The sequence below is a fragment of the Entelurus aequoreus genome, linkage group LG07, assembly GCF_033978785.1.
Source record: "Entelurus aequoreus isolate RoL-2023_Sb linkage group LG07, RoL_Eaeq_v1.1, whole genome shotgun sequence".
NCBI classification, from domain to species: Eukaryota; Metazoa; Chordata; class Actinopteri; order Syngnathiformes; family Syngnathidae; genus Entelurus; species Entelurus aequoreus.
Window position 1 is genome coordinate 54,624,382 of NC_084737.1, and position 19,276 is coordinate 54,643,657.

General features: G+C 40.4%; 1 protein-coding gene across 2 annotated transcripts in view; it reads right to left on the minus strand.

Annotated features, from left to right (window-relative positions):
- The window catches only part of LOC133653128 (vang-like protein 1), a 102,158-nt gene that overhangs the window by 10,553 nt on the left and 72,329 nt on the right, over window positions 1-19,276 (minus strand). For both annotated transcript variants that reach the window (XM_062052149.1, XM_062052147.1), the window contains exons 4-6: window positions 9,396-9,827; window positions 6,441-6,616; window positions 1,977-2,137 (exon numbers count right to left, since the gene is read on the minus strand). In XM_062052149.1, coding sequence (XP_061908133.1) covers window positions 1,977-2,137; window positions 6,441-6,616; window positions 9,396-9,827 — 769 coding nt within the window. The remainder of the gene's footprint in view (window positions 1-1,976; window positions 2,138-6,440; window positions 6,617-9,395; window positions 9,828-19,276) is intronic.

Sequence of the window (19,276 nt, forward strand, 5' to 3'; positions counted from 1 at the left end):
TTTGAGTAATTTTAACATGTAAACTCAAATGGGTAATAAAATCTCAGTGTACTTTAAAATGGTACTTTGAGACCGTGAAGTGGCGAGGGAACACTGTATTGCAATTTTTTTATTTGAGAATTTAATTTATACAATAATTACCTTACAGCAAGGGTCTTAACCTCGTGGCCCACGGGCTAATTGCGGCCCCGGAGACAATATGTTGCGGCCCCCACCCTAAAATGAAAGTTTAATAATAGTGCGGCCTGCAAGTTTAAAGGCCTACTGAAATGAAATGTTCTCATTTAAACGGGGATAGCAGGTCCATTCTATGTGTCATACTTGATCATTTCGCGATATTGCCATATTTTTTCTGAAAGGATTTAGTAGAGAACATCGACGATAAAGTTCGCAACTTTTGGTCGCTGATAAAAAAGCCTTGCCTGTACCGGAAGTAGCGTGACGTCACAGGTTGTGGAGCGCCTCACATCTGCACATTGTTTACAATCATGGCCAGCAGCAGCGAGAGCGATTCGGACCGAGAAAGCGACAATTACCCCATTAATTTGAGCGACGATGAAAGATTTGTGAATGAGGAAAGTGAGAGTGAAGGATTAGAGGGCAGTGGAAGCGATTCAGATAGGGAAGATGCTGCGAGAGGTGGGTGGGACCTGAAATTCAGCTGGGAATGACTAAAACAGTAAATAAACACAAGACATAGATATACTCTATTAGCCACAACACAACCAGGCTTATATTTAATATGCCACAAATTAATCGCACATAACAAACACCTCCCTCCTCCCGTCCATATAACCCTCCAATACAAATCAAACACCCGCACAACACACTCAATCTCACAGCCCAAAGTACCGTTCACCTCCATAAAGTTCATACAGCACATATATTTCCCCAAAGTTACATACGTGCATGCACATAGCGGCACGCACGTACGGGCAAGCGATCAAATGTTTGGAAGCCAAAGCTGTACTCACGGTAGCGCACGCAAACATTCGTACCAGCGTTCACAACACTTCCACAAAAAAACTTTTTCAAGTTGCTACCCAGCAGGACATTTTACGTATATGTCTTGGATTACTGTGGTGGATCCAGAAAAGCGCCAAGGACAAGAGCGGTGAGTCTTTTATTGTCCAAACTGTCAATGATTTAAAAAACAATAACTACGGTGCCACTAGAACAAAAAGGCACAGGGAGAAAAGGCTTAGGCACAAATCACAAAACACGATGAGCAGGCAAACAGGCATGCTGCCGGGACGGGCAGGAAGACGCAGGACGGGATTGTTTTTTACCAAGCCGGAGACGGGAAGCATAGCGTGTGGCATGCAGCATCAAACTATTTTTTTTAACAAAGCTTTTCTTGTGGAATACCTGATGCGGCCAGACTCTGCCTCTCGCGGACCCCAGGTAAATTGAGTTTGAGACCCCCGCTTTACAGCATTTTGCACTTTTTTAATATTTCATTTTAAAAATCTTTAAAGCTGTTGCCACAAAAGCTAAGCAAAAGGTTCATGTTTTAAAGGCATTTTGTTCTCTTACTGTGCCAAATTAATTGACTTCAAAACCAAGGAACGTATCAAACCATGAATATGATGTACCGTTACACCCTAATAATTTGCTTTGTGAGCTATAACACAAAGTTAAGATGTTTTGTTTAGATATTTTCACATATATTGACCTAAATGGGATTGCTTTTAGCATTATCTCTAATGTACACAATGTATCTAAGCGACCTAATTATTCTTATTTTTTATGTATCTTATTTTATGTATGTAAGTTTGAACCCCCCTGTTTTAAATGGTAGATATGAATGTGAATCTGAGTGAGAGAAAAAAGATGAGCATTGAATCAACTTACTATTTAAAATATAAGCAGTGAGTTTAGCTTTAACGACTTCAGGAGATAGCATGAGAAAAGAAGACATTTTAGTCAAAGTCGGCAAGAAGTACAAGTTACTATTATTACACAACAACACACACCTTCAGAGGGGGCTGGAGGAATGTCTCCATCCACGTTGTACACCTTGAGGCCAGTCAGGTGTCTGGCAGCACGTGACTTGGAGGCGGAAAGTAAAGCTGGGTTATGGATTGGGAAATCACAGTAGTAGTGCTCCAAGATAGCCAACGCTGCTCGCTGGATGCTGGACACAAAAGGAACATTCCATTAGCTTTAAACAACCACCGTACGACAAGTTTTAGTGCAAGTGAAACTTATAGCGAAATAAACACTAGTCACTCACACTGTACATACTATACATAGAATACATGACATACATATACAATGCAGTGATAATCGATTCATTTAAGCAGTAATAAAAAAAGATTAGTTCTTAATTCCCTCATGATGGTTGCAGCGTTTGAGCAGCTTAAAACAAGAGTGCAACAAATGTTGATTTCTACACTTTCTGTACATACGGTGGTACTGTAACTCAATTTACATACACTACAACATACTGTATGAGTAATTTAAGATACAAACTGTCTCTCGGCTTTTGTTATGCTTTTAGTTGCCAGCATAATTTGAGTTTCAATGCTTTTCGCTGCCTGTTGAAGTGATATTTGTCCACAGCCCACAGTCAGAAATTGACACAATCCTGTCCTTTGTTGACCAGAACTGAGAAAGTTAGTGCAAAAGAGAAGAAGCGGATGACCAAACCTGAGAAACAAACTATTAAAAACATGTCCCACCGGTTTATCAGCCAACCCTGCAAATCATTCCCGGCTGCAGCACTCTAGTCCGCATCACCCAAGCCAGTGTCCATGGCATGCAGCCACAAATGTCCAAACGACGGACCTTTATCCATAAAAATATGAAGAAGGTGCCGATGCTGTCAACTCTGACCTCTCCGGTCTGTCACTCCAAGACATCCATGTGCAAAATTAACAACTATTTCCTAGTTCCTCTTTTTACACGACGGGGAAACAGCCGGTAGGAGACACCTATAAAAATCTGCTCATGATAAACGCTGAAAAATACTGCTACTTTATTTCATAAAACTATTGTAGTGGTGTCATTGTACTACGATTGTAGTAGTTTGTACTACATACTATTGCAATGTTTTTTTAAACAATATTTTGTATCAAGTGTTAGTTTTTCTTTTTAAAAGGCATGTTACATGTTAAAATTGTGGTGTTTTGGGAGGGCCGAGCACATTAATTTCAATTTAGTTCAATGGGTGGGGCTGATTTGAGCTACAGTATGAGTGTTGTGTGTTACAAGCTCTGTCGTGTAACACAATGTTGCTTGTAAGTTGAGGTACCACTGTATTACCATGTCTAATTTCACTTTTCTTTTCTTTGACGCACTGCCATAACAGTTTGCCTTTTGCTTAGAAGACATCATAAAAGGAATCAAGTTCCCAAAAAACCCCCAAAAGTGACATTGCTCTTCCTCTGTATAGTGACGCGAGTTACTACACATTCTGCCACCTATGTATTCTCCACACATAACTAATTTATTTTTGTACAGTTTTATTAATTTATGGGGATGCGTCGTAACAACTAAACGTCCTAACAACTAAACGTCCTAACATGAGGACCGCCTGTATATTAATTATCATTTTCGTCGTAGATCGTCAAGCAGGACATGTTTTAACATGTTAAAAAGAACTTAACCCATGATAACCCAGACACATTAACATATATATACAGTTTTATGTATTCTTTTAAACAGTGGGATTTATTGAGTGTCTAATTAAAGGAGCCATATGTAATAATTTCATGTCAAGTTATCATTAAATGGCCCTGATATGTCAAAAGGCTTTAATCAATGATGTTCTTTTCGAATACCTCTATAACTGATAACAGTAGTTCAGCCGGGATATGCTCATTTAAAAATTTAATTTACAGCCCTGAAATCTTGTCATTCTTTGTTATTTCGATGTCCCGCGCTCTACTGTTTGACCAATTAGAAAGTCAGTGAGTCTGTCACATCCAGGTTGCCAGTTACGCACCGCACCACCATCTTCGTCTAGCTACTGCCACTGGTAAAATTACTAAACATGTCAGACTTTGTAAATCTAAAAGGCTTCGTCACGATTCTCAACTTATTCACGACAAAGCCAGGAACAAAACGAAGATTTGTATCGGGGATGCCTTACGGTTAGCCTGTATGTCGATGTGTCATCGAACTGACAGGGCAAAATATATTTTCGACAAATAAAACCTACGTGGATATGGGTAGTGTCAGTGCCTATTTCGTTCTCCTTATGCTGATACGCTGAGGAAATGGGTTTTAACATTAGCACTTAGCAACAAGGCAATGTGAAACGTATGGAGACAGCCAAATCACATGATAAAAGAATTCCTCATTCGTGTTTGCATATTGTGGACTACGTGTACCAAGTTATATGGCAATCTGAAACGTTTGAAACAGTAGCCTATAGACCAGGGGTCACCAACCTTTTTGAAACCAAGAGCTACTTCTTGGGTACTGATTAATGCGAAGGGCTACCAGTTTGATACACACTTAAATAAATTGCCAGAAACAGCCAATTTGCTCAATTTATCTTTAACTCTATGTTATTATTAATAATTAATGATATTTATCTTTGTGGAAACACTGATCATCTTAATGATTTCTCACAATAAATATATATAGTAACAGATAAATATCAATATGCAACATTTTATTTTATATTTTCTCTAAGTGCACATTTTTCAAATTGAACATTTTCAAATGATCACTTCTAAGACAGTCTTGTGAAATCACAATATCCCATTTTAACTAGCTAGCCACTAACATTTTTTAACAAATCATGAATTACTTCGCACCATGTTTGTACAAATAACTCATGTAAAATACAAAAGTCAACTCTCAAATGTTTAAATAAATCATGTCACACTTTGAACTGGACACCAAATCTGTTATCTGTTTCTTTGTCAGTTAGTGAAGACCAAGTCTTTAAAATATTTTCTTGGATTTTCAAATTCTATTTGAGTTTTGTCTCTCTTAGAATGAAAAATGTCGAGCAAAGCGAGACCAGCTTGCTAGTAAATAAATACAATTTAAAAAATAGAGGCAGCTCACTGGTAAGTGCTGCTATTTGAGCTATTTTCAGAACAGGCCAGCGGGCTACTCATCTGGTCCTTACGGGCTACCTGGTGCCCGTGGGCACCGCATTGGTGACCCCTGCTATAGACATACCTTGGTAAAATATCTCCTCTTTAGTTTTAGGCGTACATTAGGCTGCTAAGCATGCTCTACTTATTTTCACCATACACATTGAAAGCGTTGGTTGTAGTTTGTTTTAGTCTTTGTTTTCTGATAGTACTGACAATAACCATAAGATTACCATTTGTTGTGATATTGTACGCAGGCATGGCGTACGTCTTCCTGGAAATAGCCCAATTTCTGTGTAAAATGTGTTGGTTAGAGATTTGTTTTTGACAAAATGCTTGCCTATTCAGCTACTATGGTCCCAGCACCTCAACCCCGAGTAAGAGGCAGTGGAAGTTTGAAGATCCTTGGAGTAGCCCAGTCGATCAAGCTGGATTCGGCTGCGTATCTTGTAACCTCAGTGAGGGAGAGAATTTTGACCGTGATTGCAGTACCGTTTCTGGCCATATTTTTACTTTAAAGCACAGGGCTGAAATATATTTTCCCTGCTTTTTGTCTATGAATTAATTGAAGAAATATAGTAAGAAGAGTTGAATTGTAATATTTGAGAACCTATTTAAGTATTACAATTGTTAAATTGTTTAATATTAGATTTTGATGGTAAAAAAATAAGCTTTTGGAATCAGCTCGTTTATCTGAAATACTGATATATCTGAGTGTATCCTGGGGAGTCACATGACAATCTCTCCTAAATAAATCCTATACCTCACTTAAGACCTTCATAAGTTCAAGCACAAAACTGTACAGAACCCTTTTAAAGTTTTCTAGTGGGTTCTTATGGGTTATAGTTGATGCTGTTCAACCTTGGAAGAGATCCGCAGTTACATAGTGTTATAGTAGTAACTTAGGCCTAAGAACATTTACTAGTAATAATTATGCAAAACCACAGAAAATGTGCACAGTTTTGGCACATACATTGGAAGGGCCTGACTTAGGACTCCGAAACAGTTCATTGCAGGACGAACTGTGAGCAATGATGTCGATCGATGCCAGAAAAGACTATTGTTTAGTGGCTACTTCCTGCTTCATTGCATCAATCATTAAGCAGCAGAGTAAACAGGACATGTGTTCACAGCAAGCAACCCAACAGGTTTTCTCCATCTATCTCTTCCAGGCGGGGAGGATAGCTTTCCTATTCAGTGTTTATATTCTAGCAAACACAAAAGCAACAGTTACACCATAAAATAAGCATCCAAGGTGGGACTGACACACACAGAAATATGCAAGCCCCAAGGGTCCAAACTGTGTCCCCTGATAACAAATCAAATTCCAGACGAACCAGAATTTCAGTACATGTTTGCTTCAGGCCAACATTTGCTCCTCACCTGAGCTGTCCCAGATTGTAGTGCCTGGTCTCACCGTCGGTGGAGCGCGTGATGCACACAGAAAAACATGGCTGAAGCTGCCTCAGCTCCAGCAGTACGATAGCCAGGTAGTGAATAAAGAGCAGCGCGTCCACCAGCGACACGGCGTACTGCACGATGCCCTGGTAGTTCTCATCCTGGAGGGCATGAAGAGAAGACTGTGAGTGACCGCACGTTTGCAAAGACTAGTCCTGCAGGGATTTCAACCATCAGGGACATGTAGAGCACATTAATATTAAAAATTGTTTATGCAAGATTTGTATCTTCACTCACAAGCATGCATTTTTAAATTAGCACAATGAGGAAATCAAATGTGTCATCTTGTTGAAGTATTTGAAGTTGTTCTACATAAAACTGATCAAAAGTGGCATATATTGTGTACACTACTTGGACACAGGTCATGTTATGCCATTTATGCAATCAAGTAGATTGGACTGAAACCTTTAGTTGGCTGTGAAAATTAAATATTTACTGTAACTTAACAGGACATTTTGGTTAATTATATTTTAAAGTGTGTCTGAAAAGTTTGAACATATAGGGTTTGCCCAAGTTAATTTTACTATACATTTTTAGACTGTATAGCACCGAGATCCCAACTGCATGTGTTTTTGTCTCCGTCCCCCTCAAAAATGTAAAACAAGGGGAAATAATGGTGTGTATGTACAAAACCCAAAACCAGTGAAGTTGGCACGTTGTGTAAATCGTAAATAAAAACAGAATACAATGATTTGCAAATCTTTTTCAACTTATATTCAACTGAATACACTGCAAAGACAAGATATTTAATGTTCGAACTGAGAAACTTTTTTTTTTTTTTGCAAATAATCATTAACTTAGAATTTAATGGGAGCAACACATTGCAATAAAGTTGGCACAGGGACATTTTTACCACTGTGTTACATGGCCTTTCCTTTTAACAACACTCAGTAAACGTTTGGGAACTGAGGAGACCAATTTTTGAAGCTTTTCAGGTGGAATTCTTTCCCATTCTTGCTTGATGTACAGCTTAAGTTGTTCAACAGTCCGGGGTCTCCGTTGTGGTATTTTAGGCTTCATATTGCGCCACACAATTTCAATGAGAGACAGGTCTGGACTACAGGCAGGCCAGTCTAATACCTGCACTATTTTACTATGAAGCCACGCTGTTGTAACATGTGGCTTGGCATTGTATTGCTGAAATAAGCAGGGGCGTCCATGATAACGTTGCTTGGATAGCAAAATATGTTGCTCCAAAACCTGTATGTACCTTTCAGCATTAATGATGCCTTCACAGATGTGTAAGTTACCCATGCCTTGGGCACTAATACAACCTCATACCATCACAGATGCTGGCTGTTGAACTTTGCGCCTATAACAACTCGGATGGTTATTTTCATTTTTCGTCCGGAGGACACGACGTCCACAGTTTCCAAAAACAATTTGAAATGTGGATTAGTCAAACCACAGAACACTTTTCATCAGTCCATCTTAGATGAGCTCGGGCCAAGGGAAGCCGGCGGGGTTTCTGGGTGTTGTTGATAAATGGCTTTCGCTTTGCATAGTAGAGTTTAACTTGCACTTACAGATGTCGCGACTAACAGTAGTTACTGACAGTGGTTTTCTGAAGTGTCCCTGAGCCCATGTGGTGATATCCTTTACAGACTGATGTCGGTTTTTAATGCAGTACCGCCGGAGGGATCGAAGGTCCGTAATATCATCGCTTACATGAAGTGATTTCTCCAGATTCTCTGAAGCTTTTAATGATATTACGGACCGTATTTGGTGAAATCCCTAAATTCCTTGCAATAGGTCATAGAGAAATGTTGTTCTTAAACTGTTTGACAATTTGCTCACGCATTTGTTCACAAAGTGGTGACCCTCCTTGTTTGTGAATGACTGAGCATTTTATGAAAGATGCTTTTATACCAAATCTTGGCACCCACATGTTCCCAATTAGCCTGTTCACCTGTGGGATGTTCCAAATAAGTGTTTGAAGAGCATTCCTCAACTTTCTCAGTCTTTTTTGCCATTTGTGCCAGCTTTTTTTTTAAACATGTTGCAGGCATCAAATTCCAAATGAGCTAATATTTGCAAAAAATAAAGTTTTCCAGTTCAAACGTTAAGTATCTTGACTTTGCAGTCTATTCAATTGAATATACCCGGTAGGTTGAAAAGGATTTGCAAACCATTGTATTCTGTTTTTATTTACGATTTACACAATGTGCCAACTTCACTGGTTTTGGGTTTTGTACATAAAACTGATCAAAAGTGCCATATATAGTTATTGTCCGCATATTTTATTGTGTACACTACATGGACACAGGTCAGGTTATGCCATTTATGCAATCAATTGAATTGGACTGAAACCTTTAGTTGGCTGTGAATATGAAATATTCAACTTAACAAGACAATTTGGTTAATGATATTTTAAAGCGTGTCTGAACAGTTTGAACATATAGGGTTTGCCCAAGTTCATTTTGCTATACATTTTTATACTGTATAACACCGAGATGACAACTGCATGTGTTTGTGCCTCCGTCCCCCTCAAAGATGTACAACAAGGGGAAAGAATGGTGTGTATGTATATATATCCTTTTTTTTATTAAATTTTTTTTAATGTGATATATAGTACATATAATACAAGTAAACATTTTATTTTTAATGTAATTGATTAATTTCAATAGACTTGGGCACATCTGCAGTGTATATTATATTTGTATCGTATATGTATAGACTTGAGAAGGTACACCCTGTATTCTTTTTTATTTAAATATTTCTCAAATTATTTTCTACCTTGCAGCATGACAATGGTTCAGTCCACAATGCCCAGTCTATCATGTCACAATTGATCAGTGCAATGTTCAGATATTTTATCTATTTGATCATTATTGTCTTCTGTCTTTAATGTATATTTGAGGAAAAGTTGATGGTTCCCACCTGAGAGTCGAGTATCCTTACGCCGTAAAACAACCAAAACGAGAGCACAAAGAGCAGCACCAGGACAGCAAGCAGCGTGCGGAACACGTAGACACGTGGGAGGCCGGCTCGCGGCGGCCGGAAGAAGAGGGCCCAGATGGCGAGCAGCAGAATGAGCAGCTTGAAGGCCACAGAAATGAAGAGACCTTCACAGGCCGTGCCACAGCTCTGCAGCTTCTCTGGCCAAAGCAGGTGGGGCAGCACCAAGAAGGCCAGCGGCGTGAGGAACACCAGGATGCCCAAGATCACTGCCAGGGTGAGCGTAAAATGACGGCGGCAGTCCAACCCCACGCTGTCCTCCAGGTCCTTGGTGATTCGCACAATGTCCTCCTGAGAAATGCTACGCTCTGACGTGCCCGTAACTGCCGTGGTGGTCTCACCCCAGTTGTCATCCTGCGAATATGAAAAAGAACATATTTGGAAAGTCAATTGTGCTCACAAGAAAAATGTGCAAGATGTTCGGTTTTTCGGCACCATGAATGGGAGAGGAGTTTGTGATCATATAAAAACCGAAGGGATAGAAAATGGGAAGGAAAGGCAATAAATGTGTGTATAACTGCTGATGGCATTCAGTCAGGCTGGAGCAGCGCTCTTAGAACAACAAGGATAAAGACTTTCGACACAGCAGCCACGAAAAACCAGGAGAAATCATAATGACAAGCGGCACAATATGGGAGTGATGGGGGAATCAGCTGGGAGGGCCATTTTTTTAAAAAAAAAGCCCTGGAATTACTTATGTACTTATACTACTTTTGAATGCATAAGTGTGTTCATAATACTGTATTTAATTTTTTTAAAAATTCAGGCAAAATTTATGGCGTAAGTTTTTTTGTTTTTTTAAAGCAAAGCTAAATAGGATCCCCACAAATTAACAGATCTTATTTGCGACTTTTTACACCTGAAAGAATAAGGCTGAAAACAGTCACACCAATAATCAGGGTAGAAATTGGATGGTTTAGCAAGGTCTTTGGCTTGACCCCTGTGTGGTCGGCTTCAGCTCTAGCAAAGCACTGAGAAGACGATCAAACTTGACTATAAAGAGAAAGTAAAAGTTTTCATAGTTGAACCTGTGGCCGGATCATTACCATTGTCAGTGGTAGCAGTGAGGGAAGCTTTCTGTCTGAGCAGGAGTTACGTCTCAAGGCTGAGACGGTGTGTCCTGAAAGTGCGCAATGTCAAATTTCCAGCGACTCCCACTCCCAATGGTGGGTTTGGCCCCTTTTGAGGCACACAATGACATGATGAGCACTGTTTCAGATGGCCTCTTGTTCCGGCAAATTCCGCATGTACTCTCCATCTTGAAACATCCTTTCAACACACCTGCTGTATACAGGGGGCCTTGAGTACTCAACTCTACTCCCTACCACAAAAGAAGGAGGGGGTTTAATGTCCAACAATTCAACTGCCATGTTTATAGTCAAATCAGACTCTTCCATATCTAATTGTCAAATAGTCAACTATTCTAAAACACCCCTACAATGTACACGGTTTATTTATTGAAAAGTATTTTTCTGATGGACAAAACGAATAAATAACTTCAGTTATTAAGATATGGAATTTGCATGGCTGGATAGATGGAAGTAGAAACAGTTGCTTCTTCATAAACAAGTAAATATTAGCTCAAAGCACAATTTGGCTGGATATCGTAAAAATATGCTGTGCCTTGTATTGTGATGACATCGCCAGATCTTTGCATTTGTCTTTGTGATCTGGCTTTTGATTGTATTTGATAGTTTGGATTGAAGTTATATGTCTTGTTTCATATTGGTGTTTTATCTCTGTTTTACTTTATCACAACCATATACTGTAAACCAAACTGATTTTGTTTTTATCCTGCAGCGTTTGATTGGTTGTTGTATTTCATATTCACGCAATAAAAATGAGTAGCAATATGTGATGTTGATTTATTTACAGGTTATTCTGTTCAAATATAACTTTATTACAGTAATTTGGGTGACAATAGGCAACACAAAAGCATGAAATTGCACTGAATGATATTACATTCCATTAACGATGGTTATTTCCATGAAATGATATGCACGCCACATGAACTGTAGCAGGTAGCTAAATACCTGGATTTTAAAAATAGATAGTAGTGACCTACATTTCCTCACAGGGTTATTACATTATTAATGTGTCTTATTCATCACATGCAAGTAAAGAAAGGATGTGGCAGGAAGAGGGGATCTAAAAAAAAAAAGTACTTCAACAACAATTTCAAGCCATAAAAGTAAAAAGTAAAAGGAAGACAGGGTACGTCTATTGGTACTTAAACTGCACTCACATCTTCATGTATCATGTAATAAAACAAACACCTGCCAGATTTACTGCAGTCCAAGAAAAACAAATCAAACATTCACACAACCCAAACAAGCTTTCATAAGTCACTTACATGCACTAAAATAAGTTTGATTTACAAAATACTTGTCTCCCAAGTTGTGACACTACTATGTGAAGTACAATTTACATGCACTTTCTTTAATTCCATCGATAGACAAATACAGTGTTCCAAGAGTATTTTTTTTGTCATTTTAGCTTGTTTAGCTGTGTGAGTAAAAGGGGTAAAACGTTACATTGAGTAGCTAATGTTACTGATCAAATTGATATTGTCATATTTTTGTAAAAAAAAAAGTACATGTATAACATATCTTTCTACATGTCTTAAGTGTGCTTGTTAATGTTTTAATGTGTTAAAATGACATACCTGTATGGATGTAAACCAAATGTAATACTTTTGTAGGTAAGAAACGAATTCTGTCAGTAATACTGTGTACGGATTCACGTAAAATAAAGCAAACTCTGCACTGGCTCAAGCACTTGGCAGGCAAAAAGGCGTATTTGTAGCGGTAATGCCTCAGTAATGTTGCAATTTTCCATGCCAACATAACACGCATGCCTGATGGAAAACCCCCAAATGTAGGACTCCACTTCTCAAAATGCACTAGCTTGAAGCTAATTTACATTGAATATGCCATATAAATGCTACTACATGCCGATTTCAACACCTTTAAATTTGGTAATCAAAACTACAACTAAATACATACAGGCAAACACTTTGTAAGGTTCAACAAAAGACTAAAAGACAAAAATTATTGTTGCACGTATAGTTTATGTGAAATCACGCAGGTTCACTTCATGTTGTGACATCACTCTGTTCTAAGAAAACACATCATTTAGTTTAAACATGAACAAATTAATTGCTTAGTTGCTCAGACAGCAATGTATATATACAAAATTAAATTGGTGTATGCCAATTCTTAATGGGGTAAGACTCAAGCTTACCTAAATAAAGCTTTAAAACTTGGGGAGACATTTTTGATTTGGATATTCTCTGACTGGTGTTCTACATATAGGTTCTACCTGTGCTGTTGACAAAAACAAAGTGAAGACATATTGTAGACTCTTGCTACTGACCTACCAGATATTTTAGCCTGTTATAAGTGTGTTATGTTTGGACCACTGCATTAATGATTGATTTCATTTTACACTTTTGTAAAACTTGATGCTAAAACATGTTTGCGTGTCCCAATGATCCTCAAAGCTATGTTGTGTGGGGCTTCTATGCCCTGGTCCTAGATGAGGGACCAGACAAAGAGCAGCTCGAAGACTTCTATGACTACCAAAAATCGAGGACCAAAGTTTCCCTTGCCCTGACGCGGGTCACCGGGACCAACATCTGGAGCCAGGCCTGAGGTGGGGCTTGATGGCGAGCGCCAGGTAGCCGCCCAGCCGGGCACAGCCCGAAGAGGCAACGTGTGTCAGCCCTCCAATGAGCTCACCACCTATAGGAGGGGCATATAAGCCGGGCGGGCGGGCAGTTGAAGGCAGGGCCCTTGGCGGTCCGATCCTCGGGTACAGAAGATAGCTATTGGGACGTGGAACGTCACCTCACTGGGGGGGAAGGAGCCTGAGCTGGTGCACGAAGTAGAGAGGTACCGGCTGGATCTAGTTGGTCTCACTTTGACACACAGCAAGGGCTCTGGAACCAGTCATCTCGATAAGGGCTGGACACTCTCACTCTGGCGTTGCCAGCAGTGAGAGGCGACGGGCGGGGGTGGCAATACTTGCTGCCCCGCGGCTCAGAGCCTGCTCTTGGGAGTTTAACCCGGTAGACAAGAGGGTAGCTGCCCTCCGCTTCCGGGTGGGGTGACGGGTCCTGACCATTGCTTGTGCTTAACAGCAGGTCAGAGTACCTGCCTTTTGAAGGGAGTGCTGAAGAGTGCTCCCTCTGATTATTCCCTTGTTCTACTGGGGGACTTCAACACTTATGTTGGCAAAGAAAGTGAGACCTGGAGAGGCGTGATTGGGAGGAACGGTCGCCCTGATCTGAACCAGAGTGGTGTTTTGTTATTGGACTTTTGTGCTCGTCACAGATTGTCCATAACAAACACTATGTTCAAACATAAGGGTGTCCCGGACACCGTAGGCCGCAGTTCGAAGAGCGACTTGGTAGTGAGTCGGCTCCAATGGTGGGGGCGCATGCCGGACAGACCAGGCAGGCCCAAACGTACAGTGAAGGTCTGCTTGGAACGTCTGTCAGAGTCTCCCATCAGAGAGTTTCAATTCCCACCTCTGGGAGAACTTCTAACATGTTACGAGGGAGGCGCTGGACATTGAGTCCGAGTGGACCATGTTCCGTGCCTCTATTGTCGAGGCAGCTGATCAGAGCTGTGGCCGCAAGGTGGTCGGTGCCTGACGTGGCTTGTAATCCCAGAACCTGCTGGTGGACAAACATGTGTTTTGTGGACTTAGAGAAGGCATTGACCGCGTCCCTTGGGAAGTCCTGTGGAGAGTTCTCAGAGTGTATGGGGTATCGGACCGCTTGATTGTGGCGGTCTGCTTCCTATATGATCAGTGTCAGAGTTTGGTCCACATTGCCGGCTGTAAGTCGGACCTGCTTCCAGTGATGGCTGGACTGCGTCAGGGCTGCCCTTTGTCATGTATCAGTCTGTCTTGGTGAAGACGGAGCTAAGACGAAAGGCAAAGCTCTCCATTTACCGGGTAAATGGAGAGCTTACAGGTTATGACCGAAAGGACAGGATCACGGGTACAAGTGGCCCAAAAGAGTTTCCTTAGTCGAGAGGCGGGGCTCTCCCTTAGACATAGGGTGAGAAGCTATGTAATTCGGGAAGAGCTCAAAGTAAAGATGCTGCTCCTCCACATCGAGAAAAGCCCGATTAGGTGGTTCGGGCATCTGGTCAAAATGCCCCCCGAACGGGCGCGTCTGACCGGTTGGAGACCACGGGGCAGACCCAGGACACGGTGGAGAGACTATGTCTACCAGCTCGACTGGGAACGCCTCGGGATCCCCCGGGAAGAGCTGGACAAAGTGGCTGGGGAGAGGGAAGTCTGGGCTTCTCTGCTTAGGCTGCTGCCTCCGCGAACCGACTTTGGATAAGTGGAATAAGATCGATGGATGGATGGAAGCTCAATGAACTGGGTAAATAAAATGTAAAAAAAAAAAAGTATCCTAAATTGGGCCGTAAGAAAATAAAAGCCCTCTTTTTAAGTTTTACTGGAAAAATTTAAATATACTAAATAATATTACCTATATTAGTAAGTTGAGCTTGAATAAAAATGCTCTTACAAACCTTTCAATGTAATTATGTAAATATTAATGATAAAACATCCTAAAAAAACCCTAGTAAGAGTCCAGTTGCCTCAATTCAACCTTTGCGGATAGTATAAAACTAATTTCCCAAACATAAAAAAGGCCAAAAATTGGGTCGACCAGCCCTGCAAGGTTGTCCCTTATTTATTTTTTCAGAAAGTTGGCAACTCTACATAAACACAACACATCAGAAGTGTTCATAGAGTAAAACAATGGCTCAAATATTGTCATTGTGATATGTAAAAATTATTTTAAAAAAACGTTGATGAACGTATACGTTATTAAAGGCCTACTGAAATGAAATGTTTTTATTTAAACGGGGATAGCAGATCCATTCTATGTGTCATACTTGATCATTTCGCGATATTGCCATATTTTTGCTAAAAGGATTTAGTAGAGAACATCGACGATAAAGTTTGCAACTTTTGGTCGCTGATAAAAAAGGCCTTGCCTGTACCGGAAGTAGTGTGACGTCACAAGTTGAAAGGCTCCTCACATTTCCCCATTGTTTACACCAGCAGCGAGAGCGATTCGGACAGAGAAAAAACGATTACCTCATTAATTTGAGCCAGGATGAAAGATTCGTGGATGAGGAACGTGAGAGTGAAGGACTAGAGTGCAGTGCAGGACGCATCTTTTTTCGCTCTGACCGTAACTTAGGTACAAGCTGGATCATTGGATTCCACACTCTCTCCTTTTTCTATTGTGGATCACGGATTTGTATTTTAAACCACCTCGGATACTATATCCTTTTGAAAATGAGAGTCGAGAACGCGAAATGGACATTCACAGTGACTTTTATCTCCAAGACAATACATCGGCGAAGCACTTAAGCTACGGAGCTAACGTGATAGCATCGTGCTTAAATGCAGATAGAAACAAAAGAAATAAACCCCTGACTGGAAGGATAGACATAAAATCAACAATACTATTAAACCATGGACCTGTAAATACACGGTTAATGCTTTCCAGCTTGGCGAAGCTTAACAATGCTGTTGCTAACGACGCCATTGAAGCTAACTTAGCAACGGGACCTCACAGAGCTGTGATAAAAACATTAGCGCTCCACCTACGCCAGCCAGCCCTCATCTGCTCATCAACACCCGTGCTCACCTGCGTTCCAGCGATCGACGGAAGGACGAAGGACTTCACCCGATCATCCGTGCGGTCGGCGGCTAGCGTCGGATAGCGCATCTGCTATCCAAGTCAAAGTCCTCCTGGTTGTGTTGCTACAGCCAGCCGCTAATACACCGATCCCACCTACAACTTTCTTTTTTGCAGTCTTCATTGTTCATTAAACAAATTGCAAAAGATTCACCAACACAGATGTCCAAAATACTGTGGAATTTTTAGATGAAAACAGAGCTTTTTTCTTATTGGATTCAATGGTGTCCGAATACTTCCGTTTAACTATTGACGTCACGCGCATACGTCATCATACATAGACGTTTTCAACCGGAAGTTTAGCGGGAAATTTAAAATTGCACTTTATAAGTTAACCCGGTCGTATTGGCATGTGTTGCAATGTTAAGATTTCATCATTGATATATAAACTATCAGACTAAGTGGTCGGTAGTAGTGGGTTTCAGTAGGCCTTTAAGCTTGCAAAAAACTTACAAAAATGTGTCAAGTGTAAGGATAGGTTTTGGATGTTCTTACCTGGCCCGATTTGTCCCAAACTCCACTGCTGACCAATAGAGGAGGGATAGACTCTCCTCCCACGGTGGTGATAATAACCTCCCCCCTCTCCACAACAGGTTCACACACCTCCAAAACCTGCAACACTTCATCAACTGCCTCCATCCCACTAACAGGGTGCATCCCAAAATCGTCAGCCATCAGACTTTGTCCTCTGCAGCTCCATCACAGTCGTCCGCTAGAATGCTACTACCTCACTGTGCTGCTTGAAACCCTGCAATAGACCACTTTTTAAAGGTCCATCATGCCTGGGGAGGAACTGCACGCTACTGTGTGTTCTCTTCATCGGTGTGAGAATAGATGCAGGATGACATAAAAGCATGGATGGAAGAGGGTTGGGGTGAATAAGTACACTAAACAAACATCAGAGCACCCCCCCAATTCCCCGGCGGGGATAAATCATAAACAAAATAACAGCGATTAGAAGAAGATGCACTTCTCCCATTCCGCTACTTCACATCAATCTATTTTTCTTCTATTCCCTCAGGGCTTCCTTACTCATTCTTTGCTGTCTTTTCACTCAGCACCACTCTCCATCCATCCACTCTCCATCCATTGCTTCTGACCCAGCCAACAGTGTTTTGTGTGTGTGTGTGTGTGTGTGTGCGTGTGTTTGTGTGTGCGCACAAACCAACTCATACCAATCCATCCATCCATCCATCCATCCATTTTCTACCGCTTATTCCCTTCGGGGTCGCGGGTGGCGCTGGAGCCTATCTCAGCTCAAACCAGAAAAAAATCAAATAAGAAAAGAATGAAAAGCTTGGGATGTATAGTAGTGTATTGGTGAGCACTAATGTTTTACAGGACTGAGTTTGATGACATGGCAGAGAATTGTATTAGATATGTAAATATTAGGGGTGTAACGGTACACAAAAATTTCGGTTCGGTACATACCTCGGTTTAGAGGTCACGGTTCGGTTCATTTTCGGTACAGTAAGAAAACAACAAAATATACATTTTGGGGTTATTTATTTACCAAATTTGCAAAATCTTCCACCAAAAATATTTTTCTTAGTGGAATATTTGATGTGAAGTAATCGGAACCTTGGATAGGTCAATAATTCATAATACCATTGATTTTGATTCAATATTATGTTTTGAGCAATGACAGTTTGAAAGAAAAAAAAACATCTTTGTTTTATTAGTCAACATTGCAACTTTTTCTAAATTACATTAAACCTTTAAGCTTTTTTATTTCACTTTTGTTATGTTTTTGTTTATTTTAATAGTATTTTTAGAATGTGCCGTGGGCCTTTAACACATTAGCTGTGGGCTGCAAATGGCCTCCGGGGCACACTTTTGACACCCCTGCTATAGATAATAAAAAATTAAATCTGATAAATCTATGGATAAAAAGCAGAGCCTGGCGACGCATGCACGTTTATCATAACTCTCTCGCTCTCTCTGTCTCTGCCCCTCCCTCACGAATGCTGCTGCGCGCACAGTTTGTTTTGTTTTTAACCCCTTCTTAATCCTGAACGTACATTGAAAATACACGCAACCCTAACTCAAAATGCCGGACATTTGAGGCATTTAAGAAACTCCGCCCTGACAGCTCCGCAAAAGAGGACATGTCCGGTGAAAAGAGGACGTATGGTCAGTCTATCGTAGCCCGTTAGCTGCTAGCATGCCGTGTGTTGTGCCTCGCGTGCGTTACGCTACTTAATATGTCCGTGTGGAAACTCGTTCGGTACACCTCCGAACCGAACCGGAACCCCCGTACCGAAATGGTTCGATACAAATACACGTACCGTTACACCCCTAGTAAATATGTATATTTGGTTGCTGTAAAATAGTAGGAATCAAAATTTTTCCTACCTCGAAGTCACACATACAAATAAAAATAATATAAAGACTATAAGAAATGCATCAAGTAAAAAACAAAGCACACTCACTCATTCCACAATACATTATTGTACTTTATGTAATAAAGACAAAGCCAAAAAAAGTCACCAAACCATTGTGGTGATTTTTATTGACCTGTATGTAGAATGTCAGTAAAGCAGTATCAAAAGAATCTTGAGGTACTACCGTGAGTGTATTTTTTTCTGGTGCTATTGAGTGAGCCGGCCTGAGAAGTAGGGCTGCAACGATTAGTCGACATTGTCGAAAAGTCGACAATAAAATTTGTCGCTGACAATTGTATTTGTCGACAATAGTCGTGACGTCATCACTCGCGTTTTTCCGTCTGAAAGTGGGTCACTTGCAAAAACATAATCCGTAAATAAATGTAAAGTGCCAGGATTTTTTTTTTATTCTTGTTAAAAACATGAATACCTTGCTCATTTTGTCAAAAAGGACGCGTGTTCGTTAGTCGCCTGTTAAAAAAATGAATACCGTTATTAAAATGTATATTTATATTGTTGTTATCGCGTTGACTTTGACAGCCCTAATATATATATATATATATATATATATATATATATATATATATATATATATATATATATAGTTGAGGTTTCTGTGGTTTATCCGTTATACAGTGCTCAATACCGGGGCAGAGCGGAATATATGTTAGGTCAGAAAAAAA